The sequence below is a fragment of the Porites lutea genome, chromosome 5 (assembly GCF_958299795.1).
Source record: "Porites lutea chromosome 5, jaPorLute2.1, whole genome shotgun sequence".
Classification (NCBI taxonomy): domain Eukaryota; kingdom Metazoa; phylum Cnidaria; class Anthozoa; order Scleractinia; family Poritidae; genus Porites; species Porites lutea.
The window spans coordinates 10,155,175-10,171,777 of NC_133205.1; the positions used below are offsets into that span (position 1 = coordinate 10,155,175).

The 16,603-nt window shown below is 38.8% G+C and overlaps 2 protein-coding genes across 2 annotated transcripts in view; one reads left to right on the forward strand and one right to left on the reverse strand.

Annotated features, from left to right (window-relative positions):
* The window catches only part of LOC140937114 (nephrocystin-1-like), a 28,813-nt gene extending 19,598 nt beyond the window's left edge, over nt 1-9,215 (forward strand). Inside the window, exons 16-27 of the mRNA XM_073386646.1 lie at nt 1,101-1,159; nt 1,891-1,965; nt 2,568-2,631; nt 3,497-3,534; nt 4,065-4,147; nt 4,267-4,343; nt 5,324-5,417; nt 5,494-5,606; nt 6,552-6,625; nt 6,934-6,981; nt 7,579-7,695; nt 8,846-9,215. Coding sequence (XP_073242747.1) covers nt 1,101-1,159; nt 1,891-1,965; nt 2,568-2,631; nt 3,497-3,534; nt 4,065-4,147; nt 4,267-4,343; nt 5,324-5,417; nt 5,494-5,606; nt 6,552-6,625; nt 6,934-6,981; nt 7,579-7,695; nt 8,846-8,980 — 977 coding nt within the window. The 3' untranslated portion in view covers nt 8,981-9,215. The remainder of the gene's footprint in view (nt 1-1,100; nt 1,160-1,890; nt 1,966-2,567; nt 2,632-3,496; nt 3,535-4,064; nt 4,148-4,266; nt 4,344-5,323; nt 5,418-5,493; nt 5,607-6,551; nt 6,626-6,933; nt 6,982-7,578; nt 7,696-8,845) is intronic.
* A 55-nt stretch (nt 9,216-9,270) lies between these two features.
* The window catches only part of LOC140937113 (CST complex subunit CTC1-like), a 37,664-nt gene continuing 30,331 nt past the window's right edge, over nt 9,271-16,603 (reverse strand). Inside the window, exons 16-19 of the mRNA XM_073386645.1 lie at nt 14,737-15,136; nt 13,866-14,037; nt 12,189-12,336; nt 9,271-9,607 (exon numbers count right to left, since the gene is read on the reverse strand). Coding sequence (XP_073242746.1) covers nt 9,465-9,607; nt 12,189-12,336; nt 13,866-14,037; nt 14,737-15,136 — 863 coding nt within the window. The 3' untranslated portion in view covers nt 9,271-9,464. The remainder of the gene's footprint in view (nt 9,608-12,188; nt 12,337-13,865; nt 14,038-14,736; nt 15,137-16,603) is intronic.

Consider the following 16,603-nt stretch of genomic DNA (forward strand, 5'->3'; position numbering starts at 1 on the left):
GACGATTCGCAACGACGATTTTTAGCGCAATGCAGCGTGGCAATATTGCTGCGACATTGTTTCGAATGGTTACAACATTGTTCGAACACTCCAGTACTGTGTTGCGCTTAAAATTGTTGTTGCGAATCGTCCCGTGTAACGTCACCCTAAGGGCGATGTCACGTTATTTACTGTGCTTTTAAAAAGAAAAAACTTGTCCTCGCATCAATTGAATCCCAAAAATAATGGTTCAGTTTTGTTATTTAAAACAATATTTAGGCATTGAAACTCTTTCCTGTCGTCAGTCGCAACGGATGGCAAGGGTGGACATTGATTAGAACTTGAAAAAGTTTGGCGAACTTTTTCAAGTTTTAATGCAATACCTGCAAATATCACCAAAAAAATTATTATGGTTAGTGCTCCCTAATGAAGTATGTTTGATATCTTCTTTTTATCTCTAACGGAGCATTTTGTGTATAGTTTAGGGCACTAAGTGATGACCACATCAGTACGGAATTGACCTTCAAAAACTCATTAATACTTCATAAAGAAAAAACAAAAGAAATTAATGTTTAATGAGTGTCTTGATATTTGATAAAAGACACGACTAAAATTTACGTCCAATGTTTTAGACCAAAATAACCCCAAATCTAAATATTAGAGCAAGAATGAGTTGATCTATTTCAGAGATTTTGAAGGCGTTCAAATAATTCGCAGTCGTGTATTATCAGGTTTAAAAACTCGAGGCGAAGCACTAAAACTTCAATTTCCTTGTAACATAGCCCCTTTGCCCAACAGGACGGGAGAGGAAACGAGACGGACAATAATAATGTCCTTTAAGCAGATCTTTTTCTAACAGACGTTAAGTGAAGATCACGACAAAACACTCAAGTAATAGCCCTGTCACGCTCTTCAACAGGCGTGGCACGTACAGCAGTTTTGTAACTCCGAAACTGCAATAAGAAAAGTCGCGATTATAAGCTTGTGTCTTGCTGCCTGCTGGTAGACGAAGAAATAAGCCACGTTTAGTTCCTTGCGGTTTCTTATCTGAGGCAAGACGTACGTACCTATGCCTCTCTGTTGACAAGAAGCCAGGTTTAAATTAACCTTTTTGTTGGTAGGAATCGAAGTTATTAGCCGACATGTAAGGATTGTAATCTGGGACAACAGTTCGAAAAAGGTAGCGTAACAATTTAGATCAGTGACCTTAAAGTTAACCTTACTTTAGAGGGTTTTGTTCTTAGTGTGGTGTTGGTCATCCAGTCAGTAAAACTAAAATCAGGCATGAACGACTTTGCTGCGCTTGGCACCAACTACGTGTATTTGCTTCGAAATCTGATTGGCTCATTTGATGTTCTGCACTTTTTATCCATGGTTTTGGTTTTACGTCACTCAATTAAAAGCGTCGCCATACCCAAACCCAGAGTAATTATCCTGCCCAATCACAACGCAGGCAGATAATCTATTGAAACAATCAGATGTCAAAGCCAATGCAGTTATTGCTGGAATGAGCGTGTGACCTGATGCCCAGAAAACTTATAATCTCACTTCCATTCGGCATTTATCGTATCGTATTTATGCTAATTAAGTATCGTAATTAGCATGGTGTTTTCTCTAACGGCAAACGTCAGTTCGCTCGTTGTATTATTATTATTATTATTATTATTATTATTATTATTATTATTATTATTATTATTATTATTATGGTAATGACTATGATTATGATAATTTTTCATGTTTATATATATATATATATATTTTTTTTTTTTTGCACGAGTGGACGAAATTCTGTGGTTTGACCACTCCAGTGAAATCTGCGAAGCTGCCGGTAGTTCAGCTATACTTGTACGTACCATGAAATGTATTCTTCAGCATTTTACGAATAAAATGTTTGTATTATTTTTTCAAAAGGCGCTTAGTAATATTCACTCAGTGCGTGCTACAATATCAGACAGAGATCCACTGACCTGGACCTTTAACCCCAAGGTAACGTTATTAAGATTATCGACAATGATGTTCGTAAATGAAACTGTACTATTCACCTTTTCATATTGTCCACAATACACCTTGTTTACCCGTCAAAATTTTGAACGAGATTTGTTTTCACTGCCTGGGTACTACACCAGATGTATGTGTGTGGGGTGGGTGGGGGGAGGGGGGTACTCACCAAAGTTTTATACGGGGAGGCTTTTCCCAGATGTCCAACCTCTTACCCTTATTATATGCCATTTTTGACAGAAAAGGTACCCTTTTCGTATACCTTTTATTGACAAATGATACCCCTTTCACATGCTTTATTTAGAACTTTGTGTCCCTTTTAACTGCTGTTTTTAAAATCACAAAACCAGAACGTTTTCTCGCCTATTTCACAGACATCAAATGTATCTCTTAGCGCTTTTGGGTCGTTTTATAGACCAAAATGACAGATTTCCCTACCCTTTCATATACTGAGGCCTGAAAAAGGTACCCATCCCGGGCGGAGCCTCGGGGGGGTCGGACGAGGCGGATTATGGGGAATTTGAAAATAGTGAATTGGAAGGATCTAAGAAAACATTTCATTTTAATATTGATCGTTTTTGTTTTTGTAGTGTCCCTCTAGTGTGTTTGATTCAGAGTGTCTTGCTCGTATTAACTCCAATGATGATTCCTTGGGTGAGTGTTGTATTTGTTTAAGCAAGCATGTGCGAACTTTATCAGCCTTTGCTTTGTCTGTTGGCATTAGATCCTGTTAAATAATATAATCATGCTCCCCATGAGCAAACACTGTCGGGAAAAAGGAGAAAGTGTCCATGACCGGAGCTGGCCGCCTTCGGGAATGGAGACCTTTAGATTCTACGAGGACAACTACGAGTACGAGATTTTCTCAATGCTAAGTAGCTACAGAGCATGCGCGTTAACTAGCGTCATTTTGGTGAGAAACCGTAATAGCCATAGTTATTCTACTACGATTTTTGGCTAGAATGCCGTAGTGACGGAAACAAATTATCAAATGTTAGAAGTTTTATTATTTTGCTATTGGGAGAGGGCTTAACTCGTAATTGTTCTAGTAATCGAATCTAAAGGTCTCTAATAATGACCACTGTAAGTGACCACAGCTTTAATGGCCGTGGCGAGGTTGCGTTGTAAATACGGGAAATCATTACAGTACTAGCATGTTCAATAAGCGCTTGTTTCATCGTCTTGTGCAATACGTATTGGTACAAGTAGTTGCTATTGTAGTCATCGGGAACCTCTGCCGTAGCACTCGGACTGGCCGTGCGGTGTCCGCTTCCGGAAGACAAGAAACAAAATAAAGGCGGAATCATTTTCGTCGAAATTGCTTTCATCCGCATATAGAGTGATCGCTTTATACGAGAAAGTAGAAATACAGGGTTTATTTACGTATTTAAAAGGTATTTTGTCAAGGCGGTCTTAAAAGAGGGCTATCCGCTTACAAAAGTGACCATTAGGACTGAGAACTTCGACTGCATTACCTCTTGATTAAACTATTTCACACTGGTTTCATTTCCTCTTTCAGTTATTCTTTTCGAACTTAACATGCTTTACAGAAGAGCGGTAAGTTAGTATGAAGGAAACGCTCAGTTTGATCAAGAATCATATCTAACTATTGCCTAAAACAGTAACCACCTTAGCTGTAGTTTCCCCCTTAGGAAGCAGTTCTTTCAAGTTTAAGACCTTGCGCGTTCACCCGCCCTGCAACTTAGAATGGTCTGGGGAGGAAGAAGTAACAAAGGGGGAAGAGTCGATGAGCTGCCTCATACCCAGCGCGCTCTAGCGGATTCGTATTGAAAAGCGATCTGGAGAGATTTTGGTTCCGTGCAAGGGATCCCTCCTTCCTTTGGCGCAAACGCTTAAAGTTCCCATGGTTCTTTGCGCGATACTCCTTGATCACTTGCAGTCACTTTTTCTACCAAACACTTAAGACGTCCAGAAACGAGGCAGGTGCGTGAGTGTTGACTGTCTCTGAGGGAAACGATAAGTCAAAGTCTCGGCTTGTATTGGTTTCTTCACTCTGCTAACTGTGTCATATTTCTTTTTTGCTTTCATTCCCTTGCTCTTTATGTATGTTTCACTTTTTCTTTTAGTCCACTGGCGAGAAAAGCGAGGTAGCTTGTGGTTGGTGTGCTATGAAGCTTTTTGAAGAAAATGGAGCACCGGTGCCGAATAAGTAAGGAGTTACAGTCATTATAACGGGCCATCCTTGTTCGAAACCGTTTAACAGTGGGAGGAGTGTTTCACGTATCTTTTTTTCGTGTATGATGGGTTTGTTGTACCTTTTTTTGACAGAACGTATGAAATACCTCTCAGTGGAGGAACTCCATATGACACTGGAGTTGATCTAGATCCGTCGGTCAGTTTAAAAGGTAACAATTCTTTTACTTACCTTCTCACTGTGTTTTGTGTTCTTGCTCAGGCTTCCCTCCTTGTACCTAGACAAACCAAGTTCTGGCTCACTTTCGACAGTGGGGAATGCGAAAATCAGAAAAGAAGTTTATAGTAAAAACTAAACTATCAGTTTAGTGGCCACTGTTGGAGAAGCAAGAATGAGACTGTTTCCCAGCTACTTCTTTGGGAACCAATAGGGACTTTAAGATCCAACGACGCGACAGCAACAAGAACGTCGCTTAAAAAAGTGAATTTGCGTTTTTTCAGTCTTTATCGCGATTATTCTTGCTTACTTACTTTGTCAAATGTAGGCGAACCCTCCTGAAGTTGAATTTCAAGGGACCATATTCAAGTTCAGAAAGCGAAATAAAATTTCGTCGTTGCTTGTTTATTTCTCCGTAAAACACGAAATTCGGCAATTTCACGTCGTAGTCGTGCAAAAACGGGAAAGAAATGTACAAAAAAGCGTGATGTACGTGCAAAGTTGTTGTTTTGGTGGAGGACCTATTGTTGATTTTAGACGTTCTCGTTGCCGTCGTGTCGTTGAATCTTAAAGTCCCTAATTGTAAAGCGCCGCAGACGCTCAAGGGGGCCCCCAGCAACAACATTCATGGACCAGCTAGAGAGTGACGCTACACCGGTCTTTCGAGGCAGGATCATGGCCAACAGACAGGAATGGGACAGACTTAAAATCAATGCGGGTGCGCCCGAAGTAGATAGATAAAACTATAGGCTTGTCCACGAGCTGCGAAGACCGAGCGGGGATCGCAAAAATGTGACAGATGCACGAAAATCGGTTGTAAAGTCTGAGCAAAGTTCCTTTATGTTTGTCACTGTTTCAAAAGTAGGTTTTTAAAGAACATATGCCAAAGACAAAAGAAAGAAAAAGGAAAGAAAAATTTTTGTCTTATATTAATGGGATTGATGGATTGATCGTAAGTAATTGTTATTCTTTCAGCCAGCACTAATCGTTTCCAACAAGCTGTACGTGCAAACCGACAGCCAAGGCTGACAGTAAAACTTGTCTCTTACCAGAGAAAAGAGATGTATGAGTAAGTATCAATCGGTGCATTTTTTTTACAATGCCTTTCCGTCATCCCGTGATAACCATGTTTTTAATTCCTGTAGCATGTTACCAGATACTCTGTTAACCTGTCACGTGTATGCTCAGTTCATCTCTTTGTACCGACAACTGCTGACCGAGGCTGTCATGGACGAGTGGCGCGACTCACAAGATGCAGGTTATTATTTAGTTACTTATTAAATTTCATCTTGTACATCTATTTACATTAAAGCAAACAATTGCTTGGGGACTGACCATTAGAAAAGTTATATGGTGGGGGGGGGGGGGGTGGGTGGGGGGCTAAGTAAAACAAAACGTTGTAGAGTACCGAAGTGTGACGTCGTAGAAAATGAAATTTGTGAAATTATGGGATTTGTTAAGATATTCTGAAAGAACAACGTCCAAGACGCTTACTCGCCAAAAATTAGCAATTTGGGGCAGACTGTCTCTGAGATATTAGCCCAGTTATGCTCCGATGACTCCATACAAATCCTTCTAAATCTTACCTGGTTCCTAATCTTATGAACCAAGCCAAATTTAGAAGGATTTGTATGGAATCGTCACACCATAACTGGGCTAATTTCTCAGAGACAATTTGCCCTGAATTGCTAATTTTTGGCGAGTAGACGTCTTGGACGTTGTTCTTTCAGAATATCTTAACAAATCCAATAATTTCACAAATTTCATTTTTATGACGTCATCACTTCGGTACTCTGTTCACGCAAGGGAAAATTTAAGTTTAAAAAAAACAATTCTTGCATGTCAAATAGCCCTGAAAACAATTCGTGCACGGCATTTTTGACGAAAAAAAAAATCATGTCAGGGAAGTGTTAACGACTCGAAAATCGCCCCTTCCCCTCATAAAAGAAGCAAATTTGGCCTTGTTACCTGCTTTATTGTTTATTGTCAGGAGCGCATGCTTCTAGACAAGCTTGCCTCATTGTAATATATCCTTGGAAAAGAAATAAAATCCCTAAAACCCGTATTTAAAAGTCATATGAGTTATCTTACTCAAGAGGCAACCTCGTTCATGGCGCTCACGTTTTCCTAGACCAGCGGTCGTGGAGCACTTGGTTTGTGAGTAGGATATTACTTACTGAGGTGCTCGCCTTTCGTTCTACAGGTTTTATTATGGATACACTTATTTCAACTTTTCCTAAGATACTTTATACCACAGATGTCATGGATGCACTGAAGGTGGGTTCGCTATGAGTAATTTTGTAGTTTCAAGCAATTTCTTTTTAAAGAATAAAGGATGGAAATCGGAAATGTGTGATGTTAGATTAAATATTTTTTGATCAGCAGATTTGCTGCGATGCGATGCTCCAGTTTGTTGGATTTAAAATCCGATTCTAGTTTTCGGATTCAGGTTCAAGAATTCGACCGTCCAAAACGCAGCGTCATTACAATATCCTATTGTTTAACTGAAAGTTTATCCTTTATAATTAACCGGTCTGATTTTCTTTTTATTTATTTATTTATTAAAATTATTTTTATTTCCTTAGCGTTGCTGGGACGAAAAAAATAAACGAGAACTCAAGAGATCTCAACGAGTAAGCAAATTGTTTATTTGTCTTTGTCTTAAATTTGCCTCTTATGACTTGACCATCATTAAGTTGTGGCAAACTCTATCACACTTGGAGTTACAGAGGCTGTGACGTCACGGTTGACTAGTTCATTTTGTTAGTAATGCCTATTGCCAGTTACGCCTTCTTTTTCTCTCTAACACTTAAGGCATTACTTGTGAATGGTAAAATTACAGTTTTGTGTCAAACTAATATCTCCCAAGCAATATATCAAATGTTACAACTAACAAAAATGAACTTTGAAAAACTGTTAGGCTAACAAGTTTCCAAAAACCACAGTTGTAATCCCTTTCAATCTTCTTCAAGTTTGTCCATTCTTGCCTCCTTTTGTACGTGCTGTGTTAATTATACCTTGCTTTCAAGTTTTGAGCAGTTATTTTTATGTTTCATTCACTTTGGTGAAGGTTCCTACTGTTTGAGTTTTGATAAATTCCGCGACACAGCTCCTTTAACTCAAAGTATAATTTTCGCGTAACTGTTGCAAGACGAAACATATCCATTGTGTTAACAAGAAGAATCTATTCCCTACTAAAACTATCAGTAAAGTTGTGTTTTTTTCGTTAGAGAGATGGTGCTCACATGCGAAGATTCTTTAGGGAGGTTTATATGGACAGTGTTTTCCCGTTGTTAAACTCCGCTGAATTACCGCCGTACATCTGGGGCAGCGACGAGAGAGAGAAGGTAAAGACGTGGTTAAATTTGTCGCAGGGTATATTTCTTGGAACTATAAAAATTAATAGAACACCTGTAACTTGAGGTCACGGATTTGCTTAATGCAAGGATAATGAAATACAACGCAAACAATACCAGAGATGAAAAGGGCACGAGAAAGCCAATTTTGAGGTTATTGACTTGTAAGAGATTTTATGGATGTTGGAATGTCTGCAAAATTAAAAGGGTTTGCATGGAAATGATGGGTCAATAATTTCTGGACCGCTTGGCGTAATGTCTTGCGACTTTTTCCATTGCTGCATGTGTTTTCTCCGTTATCCAAACTACCATACCATTTTAAAACCTAAAAATTGACAGACCAACCATTTGTTTTATACTCTATCAATATCTGGTATTTTAGGGTTGTGCACCAGAAGGTGCACGTGACACACTGAGCCGCAAGGGGCCCATTTATCCAGTGGATTTAATTATGGCGGACACAGTCGCCCGGACTTTCATTTGCTCTTAACTGTTAAGTCGCTATGAGGCATCAAATATGTATTCTATCACAAATCCTGCATTCTGATCAGGTGACGTACTCGTTACCTTACAGCTGCTGGTGAGCAGAGAAAACCCGGGTTTTTCCGATAAATTCTTTATAAAGAATTTAAAAGATTAAGTGCCTCTTTTTTTGCAACATAATATTTGTAGATTTTTACTCGATTAGAAAGCTAACTCGGGATTTCTATTAAGGCGGAAGATAGTTGACGAGGGGCGAACCTTCGTCAACTAACTGATGATTGAAATCACCACATTGTTAGTTATAGCATTATTGTGTTGTGGGAGTGCATAATGATGATAGAAACGAAGTTTTGGGCGCCCGTGCTCGGTAAGGGGGAACATCCGTAGATTTTGTAGGAAGCTTAAGAAACCTTTATCGTCTAAATGTGCGCGCGTAGTTAAAGCAATTCAGGCGCAGCAAGTGATGCCCAGTGCATGACTAACACACTTCACACACGAACGCGCGTGACGTTTGATTGTGGTAACCTTGTAACCAGTCTCTGCGCTTACTACGTCATCACTTCTTGCGCGTAGCCTTTACATCTTTCCGCTTAGGCAAGCTTGTCTAACCTAAACGATAGTATTGATCACTGTTGATTTTAGTTTCTGTCTTTTTTAGGAACGGCTATCGTGGATTCTGGCCTATTGTGAAAAGAGGACTGCATCGGAACTTTTATTTTCACCAGACAGGATTTATAAACCCTTTAACGTGGATCGCTTCACCCTCGACTTATCTAAACTCACTCCAACGTAGTAGGTGTGAACAGTGCCTAATTGACTTTCTTTTTTTGTAACTGCAAGTAAGAACGCCTAGAAGGAAGTCAACAAGAGTGCATTCACTTCACTGAAGGCTCTGAAGAACGTGTTTCATCGTTTTATTTCAAGTATTTTAATATTAAATTAGGTATATTTTTACATTAATGAATTGTGAACAAAAAATTTGCGTCTACATTGTTTATTTATAAATAAAACTAATTATATTTATTTCATTTCGGTTTCTTTTTCACTTAATCTAAACACAGTCTTCTCCTCGAAGAGGCCGTTGTCGTCTAAGAACGTTTCGGTCTTTTAGGCTAGCGCTATGGATCCTAGAGCCTAGCAACGATTGCGGCTCTGGGAAGCGATGGAAAGAACGAACTTCTCACTTTAATGTCTTCCGGTTTACAAGTGTAAAAAACAAGCCTGACTATACCATATTCTGCTCATAACTGCAAGACATTAAGCTCTTTGGCGAGATGTTAAACTTTGGCATCTTGAAGTAACTGACGAATTTCGTCCGCTGGTCTCACGTCTGTGATTGACACAGCCCTAAGCAGAAGTTTGGGAAGCACCAAGGTGCTGTGTTCTGTCAGGCCAAGGTGAATGCTGCGACTCTCATACCCTGAAAATGAACACGCATTTTATTTTATAAAAAAGGTCCAGTTCCATCCCTATAGTACAGTCAACTCTCATATCGACCACTTCTCGTAGGTGACGACTTTGGAAATAGCCGTTTTGTTTGTCAGATAAACACTCTTTCAAAAATTCTCTCGTAAGCGACCACTAAGTAAATTTCTTAAACGACTGCGACCACTTTTGACGCCAGAAATTCGACGTATCCTTTGTTTCCTGTTTCCGGTAAGCGATCACCCAGCGTAATCATGATGGTAAAAAAAAATCACTGCTTGAATGTGACAAAAGTTCAGCATTTTATTAAGTAAACTAAGTAAATTTCTTAAACGACTGCGACCACTTTTGACGCCAGAAATTCGACGTATCCTTTGTTTCCTGTTTCCGGTAAGCGATCACCCAGCGTAATCATGATGGTAAAAAAAAATCACTGCTTGAATGTGACAAAAGTTCAGCATTTTATTAAAATAGCGTTGATCAAACGTGCTGACAGATTATGGCAGTTGACTTACAAAAAGATGGCTGTAATAGAAATCTGTAAGTAAAAAGGTGGATTGTAACATTGATGCAAGATGTTTTGTACAAAGTTTCAAAGGTTTTAAGCGCTATTCGATGCAAAACATTATTGCCAATTGTTTATTTGCGTAATTTTAAGCTTCTAGGGTAATAACTTCATGCAATTACGTTAATCAAATCAGTTTGAGTTCATTTGCGCATAGTTAATGGCGGTGACTGGTTATGAAGCCCGGCAAACATCAAAGGAGCAAACAAAGATGCCAAGATTTATGTTAGAAGGTCCACGACCCTACACAATCTTTTGTTTTGCGTTCATACGTTATGCATGAATTACGTAACCAGCACGTTTCTATTGGTTAGTTCCTCAGTAGGGAGTAAACAACTATTGTGTTTTGTGCAGGGTCAAGGCCAAAAAAGAGAACAAAAACATACAACAAAGAACTTTGTCGGGTTTCATAACCATTCCCTCTATTAACTATGATTTTCGTGAGTTTTTCCCGTATTGTTGGTAATGCACGTGACGCCACAGCGGCCATATTGGTGATCAAGAACAAAAGCATTTCTCTCCTCTGGGAACTAAACTCCATTTTCATGTAAATTCTTCGAGAACAAATTCTATGGGACACTTCGAGTTCCAAAACCCTCACCTTCAAAATGAGGCTAAGCGCACAACCTTTCTTGTGAAAATGAGTTTTATATATTTGCATGAGATCAAATCTTCTTGATCATGTCAGGCTGAGCACTTGACCTCGTTTTGATACAGAGGCCCGGGGAAACTCGGAAATGGACTATTGTATTGACCCTCAACATGGCCGCCTTGTCACGTGGTGGCAAACCAAGAACACGAGAGTTGACTGTATTCAGTACTTTCTGTCGGCCCTCTCTTCACATGAAGCCTAGAGCGGTCTTTTACGCTCATAACTTAGCAAACCGTAACAAATACGTCTTACGAACACCTTCAGTTACGAAGCGCATAAAGATATAAAGAATAGAAAGCATGGTTGCGGAACATGCCTCTGCGACGGAATCAGTGGATCAGCAAAACAGACTCAACGGTCAGAATTGTTTGGGTTTGTTCTCTGAGGCAAAACGACGAAAGCCCCGCAGCATTTTCCTTTGTCACTATTACGCGTCAATGCAAATGGCTGTTTTGAGTTTTGGCAGGAGACTGGGTCATTGTCTTGCCGAACTGCACCATGGGAGTGTTTTGAGGATAAATTCGGACCCAGTTTCCCGCGCATGTCGTAATGGCTAAGGTTAAGGTTAAGCTTCAGGGTTAAGCTTAAGGTTAAGCTAATAGCTCCCTTCGGAAAAGAGTGATAGCCTGGGACCCGAACTAGGCGCGCGCGCATTTATACGATTATTTGGGGGTGAAGTGAATGTAAACAAACATGGAGGAAAGCGGAGTGGAATGTTTAAGCGGAGTTAAAACAGCTCAAAATAGCAAAAAGGAAGGTGTAATTGAGAGGAGAAAAAAACATGAAAACGTGAAGCTGAAGGAAGATGTTCCTGGGAGATTTCACTTCCAGAAAAACTAGAAGAATGCAAATCCGTGTGCTATCGGAGTTCAACTTTAAATTAGCGTTCCGAAACAAACGTACATATTCTCGCTGGATACGTCTTGTCTTTCAGGGTAATCTATAAAATGCCAGACCAGGGGAGTTCCTGAAGTTATTTGTGCACAAAGGCACACAACAACTTGCATGCCCGGTCATATCACAAGGAGGCTGCTCACTTTGTCCCCCCCAAACAATCCCATAAATGCGCGCGCTTAGTTTGGGTCCCAGGCTATCACTCTTTTCCGAAGTGGGCTATTATCTATTCTCAAATCCCCCATAATATACTCTGCCCCCTTAACTTTTGCATAAACTACTGTTTTCAGATTCTCCTTGGAGGAATGCATATTCCAAAGACCATTTGAAAACAATAACTTACGCAAAAGGAATCGCAAACAAAGTGTATTATGGAGGATTCGCAAATAGTTTAGAATAAAAAGATAGTAAATCAACAGATTCGGCAAGTTCAAGGCAATTTTGGGTGCTGCATTTGCTTCTTACCTTGATCAGTTTTACTAGCTGTACTCTTGCTAAAGCGGAAAAGTTTACAGTGCAAGACTACCAGGCGCTGTAGTTTTGAAGAACAACAATAATTCTCCAAGGTCATCTTGGCTTCAGCTTCTCTAGAAGATTGGTTTCCTTGATTGAGCTAATGAGAAAGAAGGTAGACATGTAGTTTCTGAACAGGTCTCAAATTCCACTAGACTGCTTAGCAGAATATCACTTAATATTATAATATAGTCTACCAGTGCAACCATGAACAATACTTAGTGGGGGAGCGGTCAGTGTAAAACACAGACTGCGGAATACTGTTTTCACTATGCAAATGAGTACGTGACAACAATGGTCCCATTGTTTTCTAAAAATATAGTCCGAGGTCTGCATTTTACACTGCCCCGTAGAGGAGACTGGTTATGAAAGGCGGCAAATATCAAAGATAAAAACAACGGTGCTGCTGTATATCTTGGAAGCACCCTGGTGGTCCACAATCGTTTTTGTTCACAGCAACTTAGGAAATGCAATGGAAAATTAGACTGTCTGATTTACCAAAAGCTTTTTATTAAGGAGAAGCACCAAGCTTAAACAAAATCAGATTGCACCCGGACCCGTGCAAAACTGTTTGTTTCACATATTTTCATTTTCATTTACACGTGAAAACATGTTACTTTTGTTCTCTAGTTTATTTTGTCACTTTATATTGTATATATTAAGCCAGATTTTAGTTTTCCTTAAATCTTGCCACTTGATAATGACGTCATGGCGACATCAAAATAAAATCTAAAATAAAATCTAAAAAAATGAAATCTTTTCGCTAATTTTTGTTCTAAGTGTTCACTGAAAAAATTAAATTCATCGTTTATATTGGTCAATAAAATCAAAATGATATGAATGCTATTGAACCTTATTCAATAAAGGTTGCTTTGAGAATATTATTGGTCATTAGCAATTGGGCATTTGGCCATAAGGAACTCACTCCAATGATTTGCTTGAGAGACCACCAAACAATAGCCTCTCAGAGTGCCATTGGCCAATGCCCAAAGCAACCTTCATTGAATCAGGTATACATGTTTACAGCTATTTCGAGAAACGTTGTCGGAAAAAGTGCACGCGATAATCCCGAAAGGCATTGTGGGTGGTTTTGAGTTCACTGTTTTTCAAAGAATTTGAAAGAATGGCACGAGAGACCATGGACGGTATATTCAACAAAAGTAGGTATGGCAGCTACAATATCAAGAAAAAGTGTGTTTTTTTATCTCCCATATTACCCAACCGGATTGTCGCGTGCACTTTAGTCCGACAATCTTTCTCGAAACAGCTGAATATAACAAAGGAGTGTGACGGGTTTCAAAACCATTCCGCTCTATTAACTATACATAAACCAGATAGGATGGTAAACTTCAGGCCCCGGTTGTTCAAAAGATGGATAGCGCTATCCACCTTACGAACAACTGGGGTCAGGAAAGTTTAAATTTCCGTTACAGTATGATACCACAGTTCTACAAGATTTAGAAACGGTCCCTGTACGGTCGTTCGATAAATATTATATATGACGACAAATTAAATAAATAAACTTCTAAATAAACAGATACATGACTTGCTGATCGTATTTTCCTGTCTTATTTCTGAACACCTTCCCTCTAAGTAAAAATGCGAAATTGAGTTCTGTCTGCGCTGTACCTGTGGATGACTGGTTCCCCCTCGCCAAAGACGTTGGTACAAAAGTTCCCCAGTGTGCATGGCCAAATCTTGAAGGTGGCGCCACTGTTGAGAAGACAGCTTCAGTAAAGTCTGAACGATTTCATCATAGATATACAGCTGCGCCTCTCCTGTCCCATCTTCCACAACACACCTGGGTGGTGACAGAAAAGAGTTTGAAGCCGATTACGAAAATACTTCTTTCACGTATCTGAAATTCAAACGTTTCGAAGATGTTTTCCCAAGTATGGTTTCTCTTCGCAAAACTTGACTCATGTAAGTGTCTTTGGATTTAGAAGGATCGTGACAGATGTAAGGCATGCATTTTTCTGTAGCCTGCGTATCAGGTGGTTTTTTTTTTTTTCTTCTTCTTTTCTTTTTTCTTTTTCTTTTTTGCGCCTTGTTTTTCGTTCGTGTTTCGCAAAGTAAGAGATCAAACGAGAAAACAATGGGGAGGGGGCGAGAGAAAGGTTATTCTCTACTTTTTTTCTCCTCGCCCCCTCCCTCATGGTTTTCTCGTTTGACCTATGTTTAGCTTTCGCGCGCTGCATATTACTGACATAAATTTCCTTCCAACTATAAGCCAGCCCAATTGATTTAGGGACGCAAATTTCCCTCCAAGCATAAGCCTAGACCATTTTGAAACGCATTTCCCTCTTTACAAAAGTCCCTCCGAATATAAATCCCGCCAAAAATAAGCCCCTCAAAAAGGGCCTTTGAAAGATATAAGCCCGAGGCTTATTTTCAGAATTTTACGGTACTTAAACAAATAAGCAAAACAGCAAATATATAAAAACCTATTTACTTTAGCCTAGAAAACTGGGTTTCCATAGTACAGTCCATGAAGTAATACCTTGCTTCAGCGTTAAATTTATATCCCGCTGAACTGAAACAGCCGCTGGTACATTCGTTTCTTAATGCCAACTCCCCGCATCGTTTACACAACCAGCGCAGACTTGCTTTCTGAACAGCGGTTACTCGACAACGTAGGCGTGAGATAGTCTGAATGAAGTTCCCTTGAGTCTCGTTCCGAATAAGATCGACGAGATATCGATTGGGAAGAACTGTCGTATTTTCTTCGGCCGATGTTGATGCTGTGACATTATCTGGAGGTCGAGGGTTTAGCTGAACGTCGGTGATGTTTGAAAATGTTCGTCTTTCTACAACAATCGATGAACAGGCTTCAAAAGTGCAGTACATGTTTCTCGTGCGGGAAAATTTTCTTACGAATCTTCGAAATTGGACAAAGGCACCTGAAACAGATCACAAATCACACTAATAATTATAACATGTCGTGTATGTGCTCATTACACCTTGTTCGCTAAAATATAATATGCTTTAGTAAAAGCCAATAAGATAGATACTACAGACAATTAACAATTACTCCACGCTGCACTGTTGTAATGTTGAAGTACGCCAACAATTTGAAAGACATCAGAAGGACCAGGAAAGGTTCGCGGAGAGCCTGGGGAGGGAGAGAAACTCTCGGTCCAAGTCCTCCTCCTTTTTCCTGGACAGATTTTGCGAAGAGCGGATCCCAGACCTCTCACGTTATTTCAAGCACGGTTTTTCTTGGCAGTTTTTTGGTGTTGTGGACGGGTGCAATCACCAAATGACGTCATACAAAAGACTGACAAGACGCAAAACAATACCCACACAAGACAAAGAAACACCCCCTAGAGGTACCCCCTAGTATGCATATTTCTATCACCAACATAAGAGGCACCAACTTCTTCAGTTGTCATGACTTTATTACGGTCTGGAACAGTGCATTTAACTGTCGAGTACAGACACCATTAGTAGTTATATAATGATGCCATGTTACTCACTCACTTCGTACTTTTCCCCTGTCATTTTTCAATTATTTCCCTCATTCGACCCCAAATTTCAATGACGGAAATTAGACAAAGAAATTTTTGTACTTTTTTCAAAAAATTTCTGAGTTTATCTTCTGTCATTGTTCAATTAAATTCTGTCTTACGTCATAGACTTTTTTCTGGTTATTTTCTATCATTGACTTTTTTTTCTGATTAAATACGTCATTAGCTGATTAAGTACCGTTATCAACTAATTTCTGGTAAAACCTGTTTTACTAAGGTTGAAGTGGAAAAATAAAATGATTTAAAGAAATTAATATAATAATAAAACACAATGATTAGCAAGGTTATTCCAGATTACGCAAAGGATTTTAAGAAAGAACATTTATTTGTTTTACGTGTCAATGATAAAATAAAATATTTTATTGATAATATCAAAGAAGCAACTTGTGGTTTATTTAATAATCCAAAAGTCGATGAAATAAAAAAAATAATTGAAATATTTTATTATGAAATAAATACAAGTAATTTTAAAGATTTAAGAAATTTTGAGATTAAAAGTGATGATATTTTAAACTTAGTTGAGTTTAAAAAATTTTAAATGATTTTATAAGAATTATTAATTATCGCAGAAGATATTATCAAAATTTTGTTAATCCTTTTCCTGGTTTTGAAAATATTTATCACGATTTTGAATTATTTTGTAGTAAGTTTAAAATAAATTACGAAGATTATGAATATTTGAAATGTATTGATTATTATGATTTTGATTTTAATTGTTATATTTAAACTCATAACATTTTTTTTGTTATGAGTTTTTTAATATGATTATAATATTAAATGGAAGAGATAATAAAGTTTTTAAAAGATGAAGGTTGTGAATTTGTGGTTGGATGTAGAGAG